Source organism: Diadema setosum, chromosome 13, assembly GCF_964275005.1.
Source record: "Diadema setosum chromosome 13, eeDiaSeto1, whole genome shotgun sequence".
NCBI lineage: Eukaryota > Metazoa > Echinodermata > Echinoidea > Diadematoida > Diadematidae > Diadema > Diadema setosum.
The window spans coordinates 17,922,466-17,941,194 of NC_092697.1; the positions used below are offsets into that span (position 1 = coordinate 17,922,466).

Below are 18,729 nucleotides of genomic sequence, written 5' to 3' on the forward strand. Positions count from 1 at the left end.
TTCTTTAGTTCCGAGGACTCTGTCATCTCTGTCATAATATGCATATTAGAAATGAAGCAGGCTTCCGTGTGTGAAAGAGTCGAAATCCACTCACGTCTACGACCTTTTGACTCTCTGCAAACAGCAGGGTGTAAACTTGGTGAAGTGGTCGGCCTCAAATACTGCATGCACGAAAACGGGCGGGGGACCAACTACTCGTGCTCCACCCGCTCCAGGTGGGTGCGATACGAGAAGAAGGTAACCTCTAACTCCAATGTCACTTCCTCCACAACTTTTTGAAGGGTCATCGCCACTTATATCCAATAGCCTTGGCAATAGCGAAGCAGTGTGGGAAATCCGGATATAATGAATTCACTGAGATATTTTTCCCGACCTGCGTATCTCAATATAACTACATGTATATCTTTACACTGAAATGACTTAAATAATCTATATTAAATACAATAGCCATTAAAAAAAAAACCATCGAATGATATATTATTTACTCATTATTTATCTAGAGATCCACGTCCCACAAGCTTTGCTTTTTAGTGGATCACTATTTTCCATAATCAAATCTATTTTCCGCACGCCCACGAAGGATATGCATTGTTCCTCCTAATTATTGTATGTATATATAAATATATGTTATATAATTTATCTCGGATACTACATGAATCTTTTGCAAATGTTTGAACAATATTATTTCATGACATGTATACTTTGTACTATGTTTTGATTTTCGTTGATTGTAAATAAACTATGATTGATTGAGATATTTTAGTCATTGCAATATATGACTTTCCTAACATAATGTGAAGGGTTCTCAATCAAGTCATTATACTGGTATCCAACAGTATCTTGTTCGTCATACACCACTTCAAGATATTCCACACTAATTTGGTTGTTGCTGTTGGTAGGACTCGAGCCCTCTGTCTCACCAGAATCGAGGGCAGATCGTGCTGCATCGCATCGGAGAGTATCAAACACCTCAGGTTCTCTTCTTGCCTTCGGAACGAGCCGACATTTCTGGTAGGGACAACAGCAAATAAATACCATTGTAAAATAATGATGACTTTTTGACGGTATAAGTGCTGGAGTTGAAACAGGGATTCTCTTTATAGAGGGAGCAACCGTCTCTTAGAAATTAAAAAATGGTTACAAACGGCTAGCTCTCTTTCTCCGTTTACACTGAAAAAAAAAAAAGATTTACCACTCTATTGTACTGTAACTACGGAGCATTAACTTTAGTGTGAATCTGATTAGACTGGGCCCTTTTTGTAGTTGTTTAAAGGAGGACCCCAGAGAGCTCAAAAATATATACAAAAGAAAAAGTGAATGGTGTCAATTCTCTATCCTCAGTCGGAGCCTATAGTTATTGTAAGATACATGTACAGTGACTTTATTCGGTTAATTGCTTATAATGTCACATCATGAGCTGCAGACGCGAAGACAATGAAGTGTGTTTATAGATTCGACTCCTTGTGTATAAGGGTTTCCTTTTTAAACACGACATGAGCATGTGGATGGGTCACCACTCTTCAAAATCAAAAGGGAAAGGACCATTTACTAATTTCAAAGTTCAATTTCAAATTTAATGCTATGAATTCATTTCATCACCATCACCTTCATCTTCATATCTTTTTATCACCCTTTCATCATAATCATAATTTACCATTTTTAGCATCTATGCGTTAGAATACGAAAACTGAATGCATTATGAATTTGTTCAGATTTTTTTCTCCATTCTGCTAAAATAAATGTGTATACAAATGTACGTATATAGGTTTCCTGGGCTGTAACGTGTTCAAGTATCCGCTTACAGAGGCAGTCCTTTTTCTGCATAATTTCTTAGGTAATTATTTGCAAATTTGGTAACACAATGTATTTTGGCGATGGAATCAATGTACACATTTATCTTTTCTTTTTTAAATCATGCAGATTGTAATCTATATGAAATTATTGATGTTTTCTAAGGTATTACTGAAACGAATTCTGATGCATGTATTAAATTATGTGGAAGAAAACAAATAAAAAACAAAAATATTTTAACAGCTAATGAGAACATAACATTTCTCTCGGTGTACGTCACAATTGATTTACTAATCACTGAATAATTTGTTTTCTGCATGCCGCGAAAAAAGCCTTTGATGCAAAGGAATCTTTATGAAACAGAATGAAAGCTCCTCTATGTAATTTAAATACATTTAATCGGTTGGGGTTTTTTTTCACAAAGCAGTACAAAACACTAGGAAGCGAATTTACGGTTGCGTGTGAATGCTTTGTAATTTTTATTTCGCCGATGCCTCATCAACCAAAGTAAGATGTTGATATCACCTCCGACCAATGATGATATGTTTTTTTTTTCATGTTTATAGTCTGGTGGTTTATATTCCCGCTTCATCCTAAACTTACCTGTGGAACACAAGGATCGGGAATGTGCTGAGAATTGTGTTCGAGACACTGTTTGATGGTACATGCGGTAAGGGCTACAATGAAGAGCAGGCCTAATGGGATGACAACAGCACAAGCGATGGTCACGACTGGTGTATCAGTTTCTGCATCTGGAATACACAGAGAGTGGTACATGAAAGAAACAGTTGGGCATACACTGTACTTTCAAATACTGTATACCTTTATTTGGCTTCATACGGTTATTTTGATAATCATTTTATGCTAGAGTCACACACGAGCGGATTTCGTACCGGGTCCATAAGGAATTAAAATCGTATCGACCCGGTTCGAGCCGTAGAGACGCGCTTTGACCCGCATTGTAACCCGTGTCAATTCCTGATGGATTCCAGGCGTTACGATACGGCGATGAAAATTTTTTGATCATGTTCAAAATTTTCTCACGAATTTCAATTCCGTATTGATATCCGCATTGACCCGGTTGGAACCGCATTGACTCGCATCGACCCGCTGCAACCCGCAACGTAAAACCGTATGGACCCTTGCAGTATGCCGCATTGCCTTCAATGCAACGGATGACGACAAGGTTTACATCCGGGTCGAAGCGGGTTGACATGGGTTGATAGGGGTCGAAAAGGAGTCAGTTAAGGATTTAAAGAGCGGATTTTTATACGGTTCGATATGGGTCAATACGGGTCTCTACGGATCGAACCGGGTCGATACGGTTATAATTCCTTGTGGACCCGGTTTGAAATCCGGCCGTGTGTTACTATATATAGCATACATTCCCCTTCATTCCGGGACTATTCCGGCTCATTTTCACCCGGATCAAATCCGTTTTGTGACCCGGCCGTGTGTGCATGACTCTAGCATAAAGGTGTTACTGTTCTGTGATATTACTTCTTTATTCCAAAACAGTTCATAATGAAAATTATTATCGAGTCATGCCCTAACATAAACCTTTGTACATTGCTTGATTGCAACTGCGAAAAAAAAAATGTTTAGACAATGAGTTTCAAATAGTAATGTCTTCACGTACGTGCTTCGTTCTTCACATGTGTTCTGGGAAACGCTCAAACATCAACATAACTCAAAATAATATTAATTTTGTCAACTGGGTCGCATTTGATTCCAGTTGATTCCAGTTTACTGGAGACCAATTGAAATGTAACTGGTTTTGTATACTGGTACGGTTGGAAGGTTACTGGTTTCGCAGAGACTCCAACCCCAAGCACCTTCTGATCTGGAGATTCTCCCGCCCGAAACCCCTAGCAAACGGGAGACTCCAAGTTGATGTGTGCGAAGCGCGAAGTTCCTAAGATTCTAGATGTTCTCTGGTGCTATCTAAGGCTTATTTTTTCAACATACGATAGAAATAAGTAAGAAATCCTTTCCACCGGGAGACACAGAGCCAGGGCGGGAGAAATCAAATCTCAAACGGGAGAACGGGAGATTGCGCAAAAATGGGCTTTCGGGGGGAGATCTCCCGTCGAAACCGGGAGAGTTGGAGTCTCTGGTTTCGTAGCTGGTGGAGTTTGAATTCAACTGGCCTAATGGTCCATTAGTCAACTGGATCAGTTAGTCCATTACAATTCCCAGAGTTGCAACTTGACATGGTTGATTTGAACCAGTTGAACTGGTCCAGTTGTATTAAACTGGAATTTCTTTCTGGGAGACTGAATCATTCGGACCACTGATGAATACCAACGCTACACGCGGTCATTAGCTGAACCTGAGAATTGAGCGTTAATCTTCGCTATCTGCTCTGCGCGGTGACCGAAGAGTTTTTGATTGTCATCACTGAGGCCTAAACTGTGTAGAAGGATTTTATTCACAATGTAACGACATGGATATAAATGGTCCTTAGGCAGTGAGGCTACATACCCGTCACACCTGTTGGGGCCATAGGCACGATTTGAACTTGTTCTGGGTCGGTAGATCCAGCGGAGTTGAACGCTGATAAATATAACAGGTATGACTCTTCGGCCAGCAAGTCTGAAAAGAGCGAAATTTTCACTTGTAACATTATTACTTGGCTGTGCATCGGTAGCAAAGTCATTTTGCATTTCCACTTCAATTAAAGCCTCTGAAATTCATTATGGTTTTTTATCATATTGGAAGCTATGATATTAGATTTTTTCCAAAAAAAAAAAAAAATATTTTGTATACGAATAAAGTAATTCATAGTTCCATGCAAATTAGAGCTCATCTTCAATCATAAAGGGGATGGCTAGTAACTGATCAGTGGGAATCAGTGGTAATGCTGGGGATGATTGTTCCAATCCTTGTGGGATTTATTCAAGAGCACATTATATATCTATTGTTGTGTGAAAATTATTTGATTCAGAATGGTCTCATATTCAAGTAATGTGCAGTGTAATGTTTCCAGGTTAGCACGCCTGTACAGTGACGGGGCATCAAACTGCACATTACTTGAATATGAGACCGCTCTGAATCAAATAATTTTCACACAACAATAGATATATAATGTGCTCTTAAATGAATCCCACAAGAATTGGAACAATCATCCCCCAGCATTCCCACTGATTACCACTGATCAGTTACTAGCCATTCCCATTAACGTGAACACAGTTATAACATATCGGATAAAAGCATTTGAATATCTTGTAGAAATGATATGATGATTTGCTGCATATGATCATTGTTTTTAATGAATGCCGATGGCTAATAATAGCTGGTATTTCGTGAGAGCATTCGTTGAGGTGCATACATGATTGATGTTACCAACTCGTCGAAGTATTTTGCCATTCTGTTTGTAAGTTTACCTGATATTTTTCGCCTGAACGTCGTATTAAACAGATATTTTGGATTCGATTCTGTTAGGTTGTGAAGTATTGTTCGATCGTATTGCAGACCGTTGCCGTTGAGTCGGTTAATTGACAGATTGAATCCTTTCACGCCCTGAAATGGCTCAGGACCATCTTCCTCCCATGGTTGAACCTGTCAAGATGAATATTGGAACACAGCATTAAAATGTGATAACAATATTGTACACATGTATTTTAAGCTGCTCATGAAGAACGAACAATTTTTATTCCTTGTTGCAGCAATAACTATTCATCCGTAAATACAAGGAGCTGATATTCCTCATGAAAATAAATCACGTCGAAATGCTTTGTATCCACTCAATGTCTGACCATGTACCTATTATGGTCTGACGAAAGGTGAATATCGGTTAATATGCTAAAGAGCGTAGACTATTTTTTTTTTGTCTGTTTCAGATATCATGATTTCCCTTTCGTTTTAAAATCGCGAATGATTTTCTTCAAAGAAACAGTGGTATCTACAGGTTTATTTTGTTAAACAGGATCAGAAACAACCATGACACCAACAGATCCGAATAATCCACCTGGTCCTATACTTGACGTTCACAAACTGCAATTGCTACGACAACTTCGAAATCTTCGATGGCCATCCTAGCTTGCTCTGTAGAACTTTGTTTAATCGCCAGAAGTAGGTATACGTTGCTTATAAATACAACGTACGTCTTTTACATTTTTTCAAAGAATCCATGTTACGTTGCGTATAAATACAATGTACGCCTTATACATTTTTTTTTTCAAAGAATCCACGTTAAGTTGCTTATAAATACAATGTACGTCTTTTACATTTTTTTTTCAAAGAATCCAATATGAGTAATCCTTTCGGTCATCATTGTGGATAATGCCCTTATCTCGAGATCAATGAGTTCATTTCTATAACTACTTATTGCAGGATCCATCATCCATGGGAATTCAAGGCATATTTACAGGATATGTGCAAGATATATTTATATTGAACGATCACTTTTGTGCCCATTTTTTGTGGGGATCTTCAATAAGAAATATGAATATTCGGGAAATAAGTGTATCAAAGTCAATGGAAGTGGAGGGGAAGAGGGGAAGTGTTATTCCCTTTCACATGACGGAGAATTTGGATGTTAGTATTGTAATCAAACGATGTGATGCACACTTTTGGCGCAATATTTGGAAATGTTTCAATCAAAACATGTAATAAATTTATGAAGGTGGATGATTGGCGGAGCAGGATGCAGTTAGCAGACCTAACTGCAGATACGATCGCTCTATTAAAAGCAGAAGCGAATACGTCTGAATATGTTGACATAATCTTGGGACGATTATGAAACATTATTTTTAGGTTTTGATAGTTTAATAAAACTAAACTGAATTTAGTGAAAATTATTCGCATGTTTTAGCAGTCTACGTGCATTCTTGTTACATTTTTTGCACGTCCAAGAACTTTGAGTTGAGGCATTAATGAGATATATATATTATGCGCCCTCCCCCTCCTGTGATATAACACAAAGCGTTTTAGAGCGTGTTTCTACTGAGAGCACCTCGCATTACCTCGCATCACCGCGAATTTTGTCTCTCGCATCACTTCGTATTTTACGACCATTTTCTTACCTTCCAGGAAATAGTTACAGATCTTCTGAAACTATTGTCTACGGGATGGTACTCGCAGCAGCAGTCTTCTGTCGTTGAAGATTCGCATGAATGTATCACCACTTTAACATCTGGCCCTTCAAAAAATAATAAAAAAACAACAACAAAACAAAGCAAAACAATTTTCACATGGTCGGTAACTTCACAAATTTGAAACGAAATATAGGCGTAACCTCCCCCCCCCCCAAAAAAAAAAAAAAAACCCAAAAACAAACAAACAACAACAACAACAACAAACAAACAAACAAACAAACAAACAAAAAAGCTGTGGTTTGTATGGGGTTTTTTCTTTGTCAGTCCGTTTGTGCAGCGGGAATTTCCATAAAACAGGTACATCGATTCATTCACTGAATGCACATAAATGTCAAACTCGTCTGGACAATCATTTCGTCAGTGAATAATGTACAGTTTTAGTTGATTTCAGTATGCCTTATGTGCTTGTGTCAAATAAAGATCTCTACAATAATCACTGATAATTTGCGATGACACAGAATTTCAAAGAATCACGCTATTCTACTAGTGCTAACGAAAGCATGGAAAATTATCCCAGTGACCAGTAAAGGTAAGGTGCATTTTGAGCCAAAAAAAAAAATGTATTGTATTACCATTTACTTTCTCTCCCTCTCTCTCTCTCCCTCACTACTTACTACACACACTCCATGGATGTTTCATCAAGCATGTCGTCTTGACTATCCGACTTTTGTTGCCTTTTCTGCTTTTTCTTAACGTATTGCGTGCACATGGATAATTTATCACCTTGTAAAATGAGCAAACCGTGCAAATATTCGAAAGGAAAACTAAAATGGATGGAGATACATTGACTTACTGTTTGGAGGAGCAGCAATGCACTGCTCGTCCGACCATGTTCCTAACCTGCTACTCATCACCGTCGGCTTAGTCATGATCCTAACACAGTACCAAACGTTGCCAACATCGAGATTGTATTGTATTGTTGATTGTATTGTTGTCTTAGAGGTGATATCCCCAAGGAAACTTTCCTGTACAGAATGAAATGTGTTTTAACAATGGTGGTCATGAAAACTATGTGCACTTGTGTTTTGCAAAGAACTGTGGGGTAGTATACTGCTGTATCTGTAACAAAACAGAAGGCCCTCAACGTCAAGTAGACAATTTTGAAAAGATATCGATACATTCTGAAGGCGGCTTAAAGGAGCTCTAGAATTATGATGTTGGTAACGTATGGAGTGATTGGGTCGTGCCCCACGATTCTATGGAATTGTGTGCCCATATACTTGAACTAGAAGGTTGTTGTTTTTTTTTTGTTTTTTTTTTCGTCTGCCAGTATCTCCTGCACTTAACTGACTGCAGTGAGGATAACGATTTAAAAAAGCTAGTCTACAAAATGATGTAATTTCACCAGTAACGGGGATACGCTGAAACCATGATTATCTCCCCAACTTTTTACAGGTCTTCAAAGAAGGATGCTCTCTTCGCTACATGTTATGAACACATCGAAATTTCTAATTCATTGGATAGGCGCATCGTTCTTTGTTGCATATCAAGACTCCAGACACGTGAAGTGACGTCACCTGACACACACACACACACACACACAAATGACACCTATTTGTGTAAATTTAACATAAGATAATACAATCAAAGTTAAACTTCCCAAGAGTTCTGCTACATTTCTATGGTTTCCTTCCTTTGATACCTGCCATGTCAACGTGAACAGCGACATTTTATTATCAACATTGGTACAATCAGTTGATCTTCCCTGCTGTGTGTTTTCAAAAAATGCTGATAACCAAAATACAATCAGCTATTCCAAGGGAATGAAAAGAACTAGCAGTCCTTTAATAATTGTAAAAGTTGCTCTTTTTTATTATTAATTTTCTATCGTATAAAATCTACTCACGATCATGAGCGCTAGGTCGACATTATACCACTACCCACTTTGCACTGTCCGTGTAATAATCGCGTGTATCTAACTCTTTCTCTCTTAAGCACATTTTTGTTTACAAACATTCTGAAACGTATTATTTCATTAGGGAAATTTGATATCTTGACTTTCGAGAAAAAAAAAAAATGCATGGGGCTGTATAGACCAAAGAAAAAAATGATTTGCTCTTCACGTTTGTATATAAGCATCATTAGTACAAACCTCCTTCGACGTATTCACATACATGTCCACCAGCCATTGCAGCCATGTGGAGTGGGCAACATTTGTTTCTGGGAGGGAATAATTCCAGGAAATTTGAAGCTGTTGCTCTGTAGGAGATATTCTTGTGACATCAAGTTCGAACTGTTTCGGAGGATATGGTTCCGCTTTGAATGCAAAGAAATATGAAAGACATTCACGTATTGAATAATGATAATAATAATAATAATACAAATAATAATAGCACTGATATTTCACAATAAATTGTATTCATAAACCATTAATCACATTCATTATGTAAATAAATAAATAAAGGTTTGTCCTAACAAAAATATTCATAGTTTATCATAATTACAGTGGAACATGATTGTTGATGATAATTTCCATATTGCATTAATTATTGATAGAACGCATTGTCATGTGTCATACAATATTCTCTGTTAGAAGTCTGGTCTACAGATCAGTAAAAAAAAATTGTGATTTGAGAAAAAAAAAATGTAGAAGGTCATTTACTTAAAATAAAGACACTTGAGATAAGACGTATTGATTGTATACGTTTTGTATCAACAGAGGCCTACCTTTTTTGTGGTTGTTGTTCAATTTCATTCCTGATTTATCGAGTCTAGGGAACTTATGCATTCTGATGGCTTTCTTAAAGATGTTTCATATTGATTTTAATTTTTCTTCAACCTCACAAATTCTAAACAGAAAGATAATTGTTCCCAGCACAACTACTTCCTTTCCAACAATGAAAAATCAACTTGACTGTCAGAAAGATGCACAAAGATATGAGCAAATCTTACCTACGAACAACTCAATTCAACCAAAAGAACCTCGTATCATTTTCTATTCGTGTATGATTTAGAGTATTATCTCTTATATAATGTATGCCCTTTCAAGAATGTCATTCCCTAAAGGTCCTGTTTGCTTTTGGGAACAGTGATTTAAAGAAAAAAGTCAAGATATGGCATTTAATGCATATGTGTAGGTCTGTTGTAACACGAAAACATCCTATCATATAAAATTTTCGCGATAGAGCCTAAAATATAAGGAGATATCTGCTTTTTCCTCAATAGACCGTAAATGTAGACGGTTTAGTCTAAAATAATTTTTATTGATAACTCTTGTTCACATTTTGTATATTTAACAACACTTAACAGCGATATCAAAAATTTGGCAGTGGCTGTTTCTATCCCTCACTCACATTTGAACTATTTTAAAGCACTAATGCCGGGTTTTTGTCTCGTCTGCATCCCATTATGCCTTTAAAAGGTAAAAGCATATGAAATATCTTTGTCTTTCCTGCTGTATTATAATCAATAATATTTTTAACATATTTCTCTTCACTTTTCATATTGACCAACCACTGGAATTTTCAACTCATGGGTTTTTATTGGAATGAAAGACTGCAAGCTCAACACTGTTGGATGAATGAACAGAAAAAATAAACTAAACTAGATAAAAATAATAGCACAGGTCGTCTCGACTTCTTGGAGAATTTCAAGAAATCTATTTAGCTCCAAACTTTCGTCTTCACCAACCATTAATATGTCACATTGCTGGGAAGACTGAATTAGGCCTACTTGATCTTCTTTTCACGACATAGTGATGAGGAGCAGAATGATTAAATGCGAAAAAAAAAAAAAAAAAGATGTGAGGTGATGTATAAATGTTGGTGATTTTCAGGTATTTCAAATACATTCGGTCGATTCAAAACTTTGAGGGGCTACTTACATGATTGACACAAACAAATAGGTTCAAATCTCCCATTGTTCTAAGGAACATTCCAGAGTTTCAAAAGTATCAAACAACGACGGAACTAAGCAGCTGCTAAACGACAACTAAAACCATTATAAAGATAACAATAAAAACAGAGGAAAAACTCCAATTGAAACAACAAATGTATGTTTTGAAATGAAAAAAAAAATGTATGCAATGTTTTGATACGTATACTATATATGTGTTACAAATGTGTATTTATATTAAAAAGTAGATGGCAATATAAAACAGAATTAAAATTCAACTCACAATCCCTTGAAATCCAAAAGGTGAGATTTCCAGATGTTGGATCGGACATATGCCCTACAGCATTCCTTGTCAGGATTTTAATATAATACACTGTACCTCCCATGCGGTGCTCCGTCAAGTTGAAACGATACTCCCCACTGCTTGACTCGCATGACTGAAGTTCACGATAGTTGCTGATGGAGAAAGAGAAAAAGTAATATACCTGAGTAAGTTTAGAACGTACATGAAGACAAAACAATAAGATAACTTTTCATTCGTTTAAAATTGTTGTAACCAGTCACGTCCTTCACAGATATAAGAGCATACCTCAGTGCTAGATGTTGTCATGTCATGTCAGATTGATATTTGATGGGTGACACCTGTACAAATGCTCATTCTATGCTTGGTGTTTACCCTTCATGTGGAGATGTTTATTGTTCTAGCGTACTTTGCCTTGGTTAGAAAGGTGTTCATGGCTATTATGTTCCCGACAGTTGGTGTGATTCAGTTCTCGACCACCACAGCTACACTCTTACCATTCAATGTAAAGATATGATAAGATATGATATCATTTTTAAATACTGCTTCTATGGCCGAGGCACACCATGGACTTACAACATTGTACATTAATGGATGGACACACATACACTAGACATACACTAGACATACGAACAGATGATTCGCGATTTTTGTACGTCCTGTTTTTGTTTGTTGTGCCATTTTTATTTTTTGTATGTATGCATTTAGGTATGTATGTACTTATTGATTAAATGATTGATTGATTGATCAATTGATTTATGATTTCATTCTTGTTCGTTTATTTATTCATTTATTTATTCATTTTAACTGATGGAGTGGTTTGCGTGGTAAACGATAGTGCTCCATGTTCGGACGTCTTCGCGTAACGTCTTGCTACGATTTGATTGATTTACACAGATCAATAAAGAACAAATGCAAGCAGCAGGTAAGTTATCATTGGTGAACACTATGTTTCATGAGACTGATCTTGTACAATTTTTATTACATTGGGGCCTATTTCTGCGTAAAAATGAATTGATATTTTTTTTTTATAATACAAAAATATGTCAGCATACAAAACTATGCAGTGCAATGTGGTGACTAAATCACCTCACCGGGATAAAGTTAATTGCTGTGATTTTTTCACAAAAGGCTATAGTCGCCACTAGATATTAAACATTGTGAGGAAGGTCTACATCTTCAGCATTCAGTTACCTGGTTACAGTGACTTGTTATACACAATCTGCACGAAAACCTTGGCAATGATGCATAAAGAGTGGCGATGATGATGCTTTTCATTGTGCACAATATTTGATTTTCTTCACAGTTTGATAATCATACATACATTCCAGGTATTTGGAGCAACAAAAAAAAAAAAAAAAAAAAACGGTTGCAGCTCGTTATTCCGAAAGTTCGTTATTCCGAAGGCTCTTCACTCCGAAGATTCGTTATTCCGAAGGTTCCGAATTTCATTTTCAGATGAACAAATCCACGGAATAACGAACCCTCGGAATAACGCCACAAATGTTCGGATTAACGAACCCTTTTTCATGTTCGGATTAAGGGTGGGATTTCACAGAGCACGCGAACGATTTGCGAAGGACGCGAATGACAAAATCCAACATTCGGAAAAGTTTTTCTCCGAATGTTTTCCGACAATGAAGCCGAAAACTATTCTTGCGCAATTTGTGCGAAGTTTCCACGACGTATGTGCGAATGTCGTGTGTATCATTGCTGAAGTACAGCATGTTACGTACACGAAGAATACGCGACGGAAATGCGAACAACGAAAAATTTTCAATAATCATGGGAGAAAATGTACCCAAGGAGAGGTGGAAGCTGTCTTGAGTTGAAATTTTTTCTTTCCTCTATTTCTCCTTTCTTTTTCTCTCATTTCTCTATCGTGTGCTTGCCTACATTTTTTTCCTGGGACATATCTCCACTAGTAAAGCCTTTGATCTTTTTTTTTGCAGTTCCTCCAACACATAATCTCTATAGTTCAAATGAAAAAAAAAAAAAAAAAAGAAGTGTATTCTACGATTTTTTTTTTTGTATATCAAACATTTATTTCTCCTTGCTTGTCTTTAATTTCTTTTGTTTGTATTAGTTGTTAATAATTGTTTGATGTTTAGATGTATGTTACGATTTTCATTTGTAGAAAACGTATAAGTCATACATCCCCCAAACGTGCGCTAAACGTTCGCAAGAATATCTCAAAAGGTACGCGAACAGTTTCTTGTATGTGTGTGAAATTTGTGCAAAGTTGACTCATTTGCACTGAAAGGGTTAGATATAATGTCCCAGAATATTGTCAAGGCTGCTGAAATTCAGTTGAATTCATGCCATTTCTAACATTACAGCAATGCTTTTACACCCCTAAAAACACCCGGGTCAGAACTGACCCGGAAAAGGGTCCGTTGGGGTCACGCTCCGTTCCAGGTCAAAAATGACTTGGGATTTGATCATGAAGACCCGGAATGGGGTCACCCTGACCCAATTCATGACTCTGAATGGGGTCATATCTGACCCCATTCGTTGTCATTTCTGACCCGGAACGGAGTGCGGCCCCAACAGACACTTTTCCGGGTCAGACTGACCCGGATGTTTTTAGAGTGTAAAATTCATATTAACTGCTATGTTCTCATTGAGTGAATTAGCCGGGGTCAACCCACGAGCTAGACACGCGGTAGTCATAAGGCCTATGAATGATAGACAAAGATGGCATTGAAAAATATCCAAGAGTCATATTTCCACCAGTCATATAACCCATGAGCAAGACACTAACCAGCTTTACAAGTTCAAAAGCTAGAAAAGAAATGGAACAGGTTCACGATCTCGAAATAGGCAAATAAGGCCGACGAGCTCGACAAAAGCTAAAACATAAGGTTCACGAGCTCAACACTATAAGCCCCGTGATGTAATGTCGAGCTAGTGGGAGTTTGGTTTTTGTATAGTGTCTATGTCAATGATGAATAATATTAATAGTTACTAATATCAATTAGCGAATAATCTAATTCATTCATTGCATTATCAAAGCACACGAATTTGTTACAAGAACTATCGCACAAGACAGTTGTACCTTTGGAAATAGCCACATCTGGCATTTGTCGGTAGGTTTGTCTCAGGCACGGTCCATGTACAGATGAGAACTGTATAGTCATTACAGTGGCATTCCAATGAAGATCCTCGAGGTGGAACTGCAAAGATGAGGATTATTTATGTATGTCTTATAGTTGCATCATCTGTCACTGTATCCTAAGTTCTCTTCTATGATACACCCTATCACCATACATTCACCGCGAGAACACTAGCAACACCCAGTTTAGCCTACGCTTAAATGAGACACGTTGACACACGTTGATAATCAACCTTAACAGTCATAGTGGGATTAATGCAAAATTTTGACAAACTGAAATCGTACTTTTAGAGGTAACATGATGTCCGTAGAGAATAATTAACATCGATTTCACTAATTTCTGCGATGATCATTGTCCTCTCCTGTAGTCATTAGCTCTTCGATAATTTCATGAGAATCTACAGTATATTATGTATGTTCATGAAAACGGCATGTCAAATATTTTCATCTATTTCAATTCTGTTCCTCTTAATTCATTGAATTCATGAATTTAATTTCATTTTTCTACAATAACATAATATGCACTTTACTAATTCCTTTAGTGGCAGAAATCAAATGTAAAAAAAAACAACAATATGGATTGAACAGTGGTTAACAACAATAATTGAACACTTACAGAAACGATACAATATAATGGGACTGAAGAAATAAAAATGCATGTATGTGTACACATTGTGCGATTGGACAGGGGTAAACAACAATAATTGAAAACTTACAGTAACGACACAACGTAATGAGACTGAAGCAATTAAATATGAAATATGAGTATACATTGTGCGAAAAAAGGATGGACCCACTAAAACAGACACACACACGCATTCACACATACACACACACGCACACACACACACACACACACACACAATGATTGTAAAGTGTCAGCCCCACTTGGAAAAAAGAACGCCATTGAAACTATTGATCAAACCGCATCAAAACAACAAGAAGAAGTTTGGAACAAAAGACAAATTGGACAACAAAAATGTTGACATCCCACAAAGAGACGAAGAAAACAAATAAGATAGACAAAGAGAACAAACAAACAAACATGAACAAATAATGGGACAGCAACAAGACAATTTACAGGGAAATACAACAAAATGACTCGACGATACGCCCCTACAGGAAACAAGACTAACACATCAAGAGAGACTATGAGGTTCGACATGAATAAACAAGAGAAAACAAACAAACAAACAATCGTCATATTCTTCCTTACAGTATATCTAAAGCATTGTTGTCATTTCGCAACGTTGCTATTTCGTTAAGACATGAACATTTCGTCGACGAAATGATTATTTCATGGGCTAAATCATCATTTTGTTACGAAATCCACAGTCATTTCGTAAGGATACGAACATTTCGATTTCGTGGACGAAATGACTAATTTCGTAACGAAAGGGACTATGCGACACTTGGCGCCCCATAGAGCTATGCCTTTCGCAGTCCTGCTCTGATAAGTTTGTTTCGTATATTTGTTTGTTTCACATGTACTTACTGCCTATACGCACACTGTACGACCTAATTGTCACGTTCGTTTCTGAATCACATGAGTAGCTTCCGGCATCTTTCCACGTGGTGTTTGGTATACGCAACACTGAGACGTTTCCCGAGTTATCGACTCCGTCATAAACCTCTGTGCCGTTGTGTCTCCAGATCACGCGGGATCCAGCTGAGAGATCCGAAGACTCATTCACACACTTCAGCTGCAACTCTTGGTTTCTCTCACAGGCAACATACAGTTCTGTGAGATATGGATGCAATATTGACGTATGACAAAAGATCATACACATACTCTTAATCAATCAAGAGAACCAAAAAATGTAGTAAAATAATATTTTGCTACTATACTTTGCTTTTTTTATGTTGGATATCATACATACATATATCAGTTCTATACCCCCAGAATACGCTTGATTTCGTACAGACATTATTTCATATCAGACATTTCAACATCAAAGTCATTTTTTTTTTTGTGCTAATGCCTATTAGAATTATGCATCACTACAACTAGAATACTAGAATTCGTAATGCACAATATTCAACAAGACTCAATGTCCAAAACTCACAGCATCATAAGGCTCTTACGGCAAATTACAAACTTTGATTATGTCTAACCTCTCTTGCTGTAATTAATTTAGTTACATAAAACCAATCCCGTCAAAAACTACCTAGGCTTTGTGATAAAACGCTCTCTCCGCAGATCACACAATATTTTATAATTGGTTGATCCAAATTACTTTCCCAATAACTCCTAGTGACGGCGTGATCTGAAATGTTCGGTCACAAATGCCTATATGAACTGCTACTAACGCCGTAAGAACGATTGTTAGAGCATTTTGTAAGATCTTCTTAAGAAGGTCGTTCTTACGAACGTCTTATGAAGATTATGAGTCATTCGTATGAACGCCGTACGAATATCCGTTCTTACGGCTTTCTCACGAATGCTGTAAGAGATTTCTGTGAACAATTTACGGCGTTCTTACGATCATCTCAAGAATTTGAGGCTTCCAGAATCATCTCGCGACCCCACGAAATCTTCAAAAATCCTGCGGAGCTCTTTCATTGTTCTTACGTCGTTCGCACGACCGCCTTACGAAACGGGGGTTTCGTACGATATGTGGAAAGAAATCTTGGACAAGACCACCAACCAGGCTGCGAACGACGAACGGTTTAAGAAAAGTTTACGAACGCTGTTTTCGTACGACCGTCTTATGAAGATCTTACGAAATGGTTTCAAAATCGTTTTTACGGCGTTCGTAACGATTCGTAAAGGCATTTGTGCACGAGCCTTCAGGCTTTCGAGCCAAAACTTACCTTTGGGTGGATATAGAGTGCACACTTTTTGAGACCAGGTCTCCTTTCCCATGCAGGTCAATTTCACACAATGTTGCACATCTGGAAGATTTGTTGACATCAAAATGAAGGGCTGTGTTAAAGACCAGGCCATCTCTGTCTGTCAGATAAGAAGGAGTGACAGGGAGAAAGACGAGTGAAATCTGTTTTTTGGATGTTAACTAGTTGTGCATAAGACATGGCAATGCTCGTCATACAACAATAAACAAGTGGTCTTGGTCCAATAAAGAAGTCTGCTGGAAAACACTTAAAAGGACAAATCACCGAATGTATATATATATATATATATGTATATATATATATATATATATATATATATATATATATGTGTGTGTGTGTGTGTGTGTGTGTGTGTGTGTGAATTGAATGACTGCAACATTATTAGAAGAACACGTCAGCGAGGAAAATCGGTTATGAATCTTTATAACAGTTTAGGTGCCGCCATCCCTGGATGGGAGGAATACAACAGTTTGTGACGTCACTGCAGGGCAACGACATAAAGAAAATGATAAGGAGAATTGAACATGTTTTCATACTTAGTATTTCCTGCAAAATCAAAGCACTCTTGACCGACCTCTTTCTAAAAGTGGAGAAATGATGTTGCCCTTAAAGGGGATGGCTAGTAACTGATCAGTGGGAATCAGTGGGAATGCTGGGGGATGATTGTTCCAATCATTGTGAGATTCATTTTAGAGTACATTATATCATATCTATTGTTGTGGTAAAAATATTTGCTTCAGAATGGTCTCATATTCAAGTAATGTGCAGTTTACTGTTTCCAGGCTAGCATGCCTGTACAGTGACGGGGCATTAAACTGCACATTACTTGAATATGAGACCGTTCTGAAGCAAACAATTTTCACACAACAGATATATGATGTACTCTTAAAGGGAACGTAAACCCAAAGACCAATGTGGATTGAGTGAAAGCAGCAACATTAGTAGGACACATCAGTGAAAGTTTGAGGATAATCGGACAATCGATGCAAAAGTTATGAATTCTTAAAATTTTGGTGTTGGAACCGCTGGATGAGGAGACTACTAGAGGTTGTGACGTATGAGTGGACAACAATACAAAGAAAATATAAAGAAAATTTAACAAAAATCCACTTTTCTAGCATTATGAAAGAGCACTTGACTAACCGCTTTCAGAAAGCAGGGGGAATAATTGCTACCCTTAACATATGTCAGTATCAAGTTGATGGAATTTGTAATTTTCATGAAAAATGAATATTTGTGGAATTTTCTTTATATTTTCTTTATATTGTTGTCCACTCGTACGTCATAACTTTTAGTAGTCTCTTCATCCAGCGGTTCCAACACCAAAACTTTAAAAATTCATAACTTTTGCATCGATTGTCCGATTTTCCTCAAACTTTCACTGACATGTTCTACTAATGTTGTTGCTTTCACTCAATCCACATTGTTCTTTGGGTTTGCGTTCCCTTTAAATGAATCCACAAAGATTGGAACAATCATCCCCCAGCATTCCCACTGATTCCCACTGATCAGTTACTAGCCATCGCCTTTAACATGCACCAGTAAAACGTCGACCGAGAATGTATTTTTCAGTCAAAAAAAAAAAAAATGTGGAATTCTCTTCGAATTTTCCTAATATCGTTGCACTGCAGTGATGTCACAATCTCTTGGAGTCTTTTTATTCGGTGGTGGCGGCACTGAAAATAATTTTTTTTAAAAAGGAAACAATATTTTTGAACCTATTATTCGATTTTCCT

The 18,729-nt window shown here is 37.2% G+C and overlaps 1 protein-coding gene across 1 annotated transcript; it reads right to left on the reverse strand.

The window, feature by feature from the left end:
- Positions 1-647: 647 nt before the first annotated feature.
- Positions 648-17,088, reverse strand: LOC140237184 (uncharacterized). Its single transcript, XM_072317125.1, has 11 exons — positions 16,955-17,088; positions 15,636-15,881; positions 14,084-14,201; positions 11,008-11,180; positions 8,983-9,146; positions 7,684-7,855; positions 6,819-6,934; positions 5,178-5,352; positions 4,276-4,386; positions 2,395-2,543; positions 648-1,008 (listed from the first exon to the last, which is right to left on the reverse strand). The coding sequence occupies exons 1-11, from the start codon at positions 17,085-17,087 to the stop codon at positions 760-762; spliced, it is 1,806 nt and encodes a 601-aa protein (XP_072173226.1). The 5' UTR covers position 17,088; the 3' UTR covers positions 648-759.
- Positions 17,089-18,729: the final 1,641 nt, after the last annotated feature.

What these genes read in the sequence shown, in the direction of transcription:
- LOC140237184 (XM_072317125.1), bottom strand. Translation starts at nt 17,087, where the DNA reads ATGGCCTGGTCTTTAACACAGCCCTTCATTTTGATGTCAACAAATCTT. An exon ending in CATTGCTGCTCCTCCAAACA is followed by an intron (nt 6,935 to 7,683) that starts GTAAGTCAATGT and finishes TATTTTTTGAAG; the next exon opens with GGCCAGATGTTAAAGTGGTG. An exon ending in GGCCCCAACAGGTGTGACGG is followed by an intron (nt 2,544 to 4,275) that starts GTATGTAGCCTC and finishes TGTGTATTCCAG; the next exon opens with ATGCAGAAACTGATACACCA.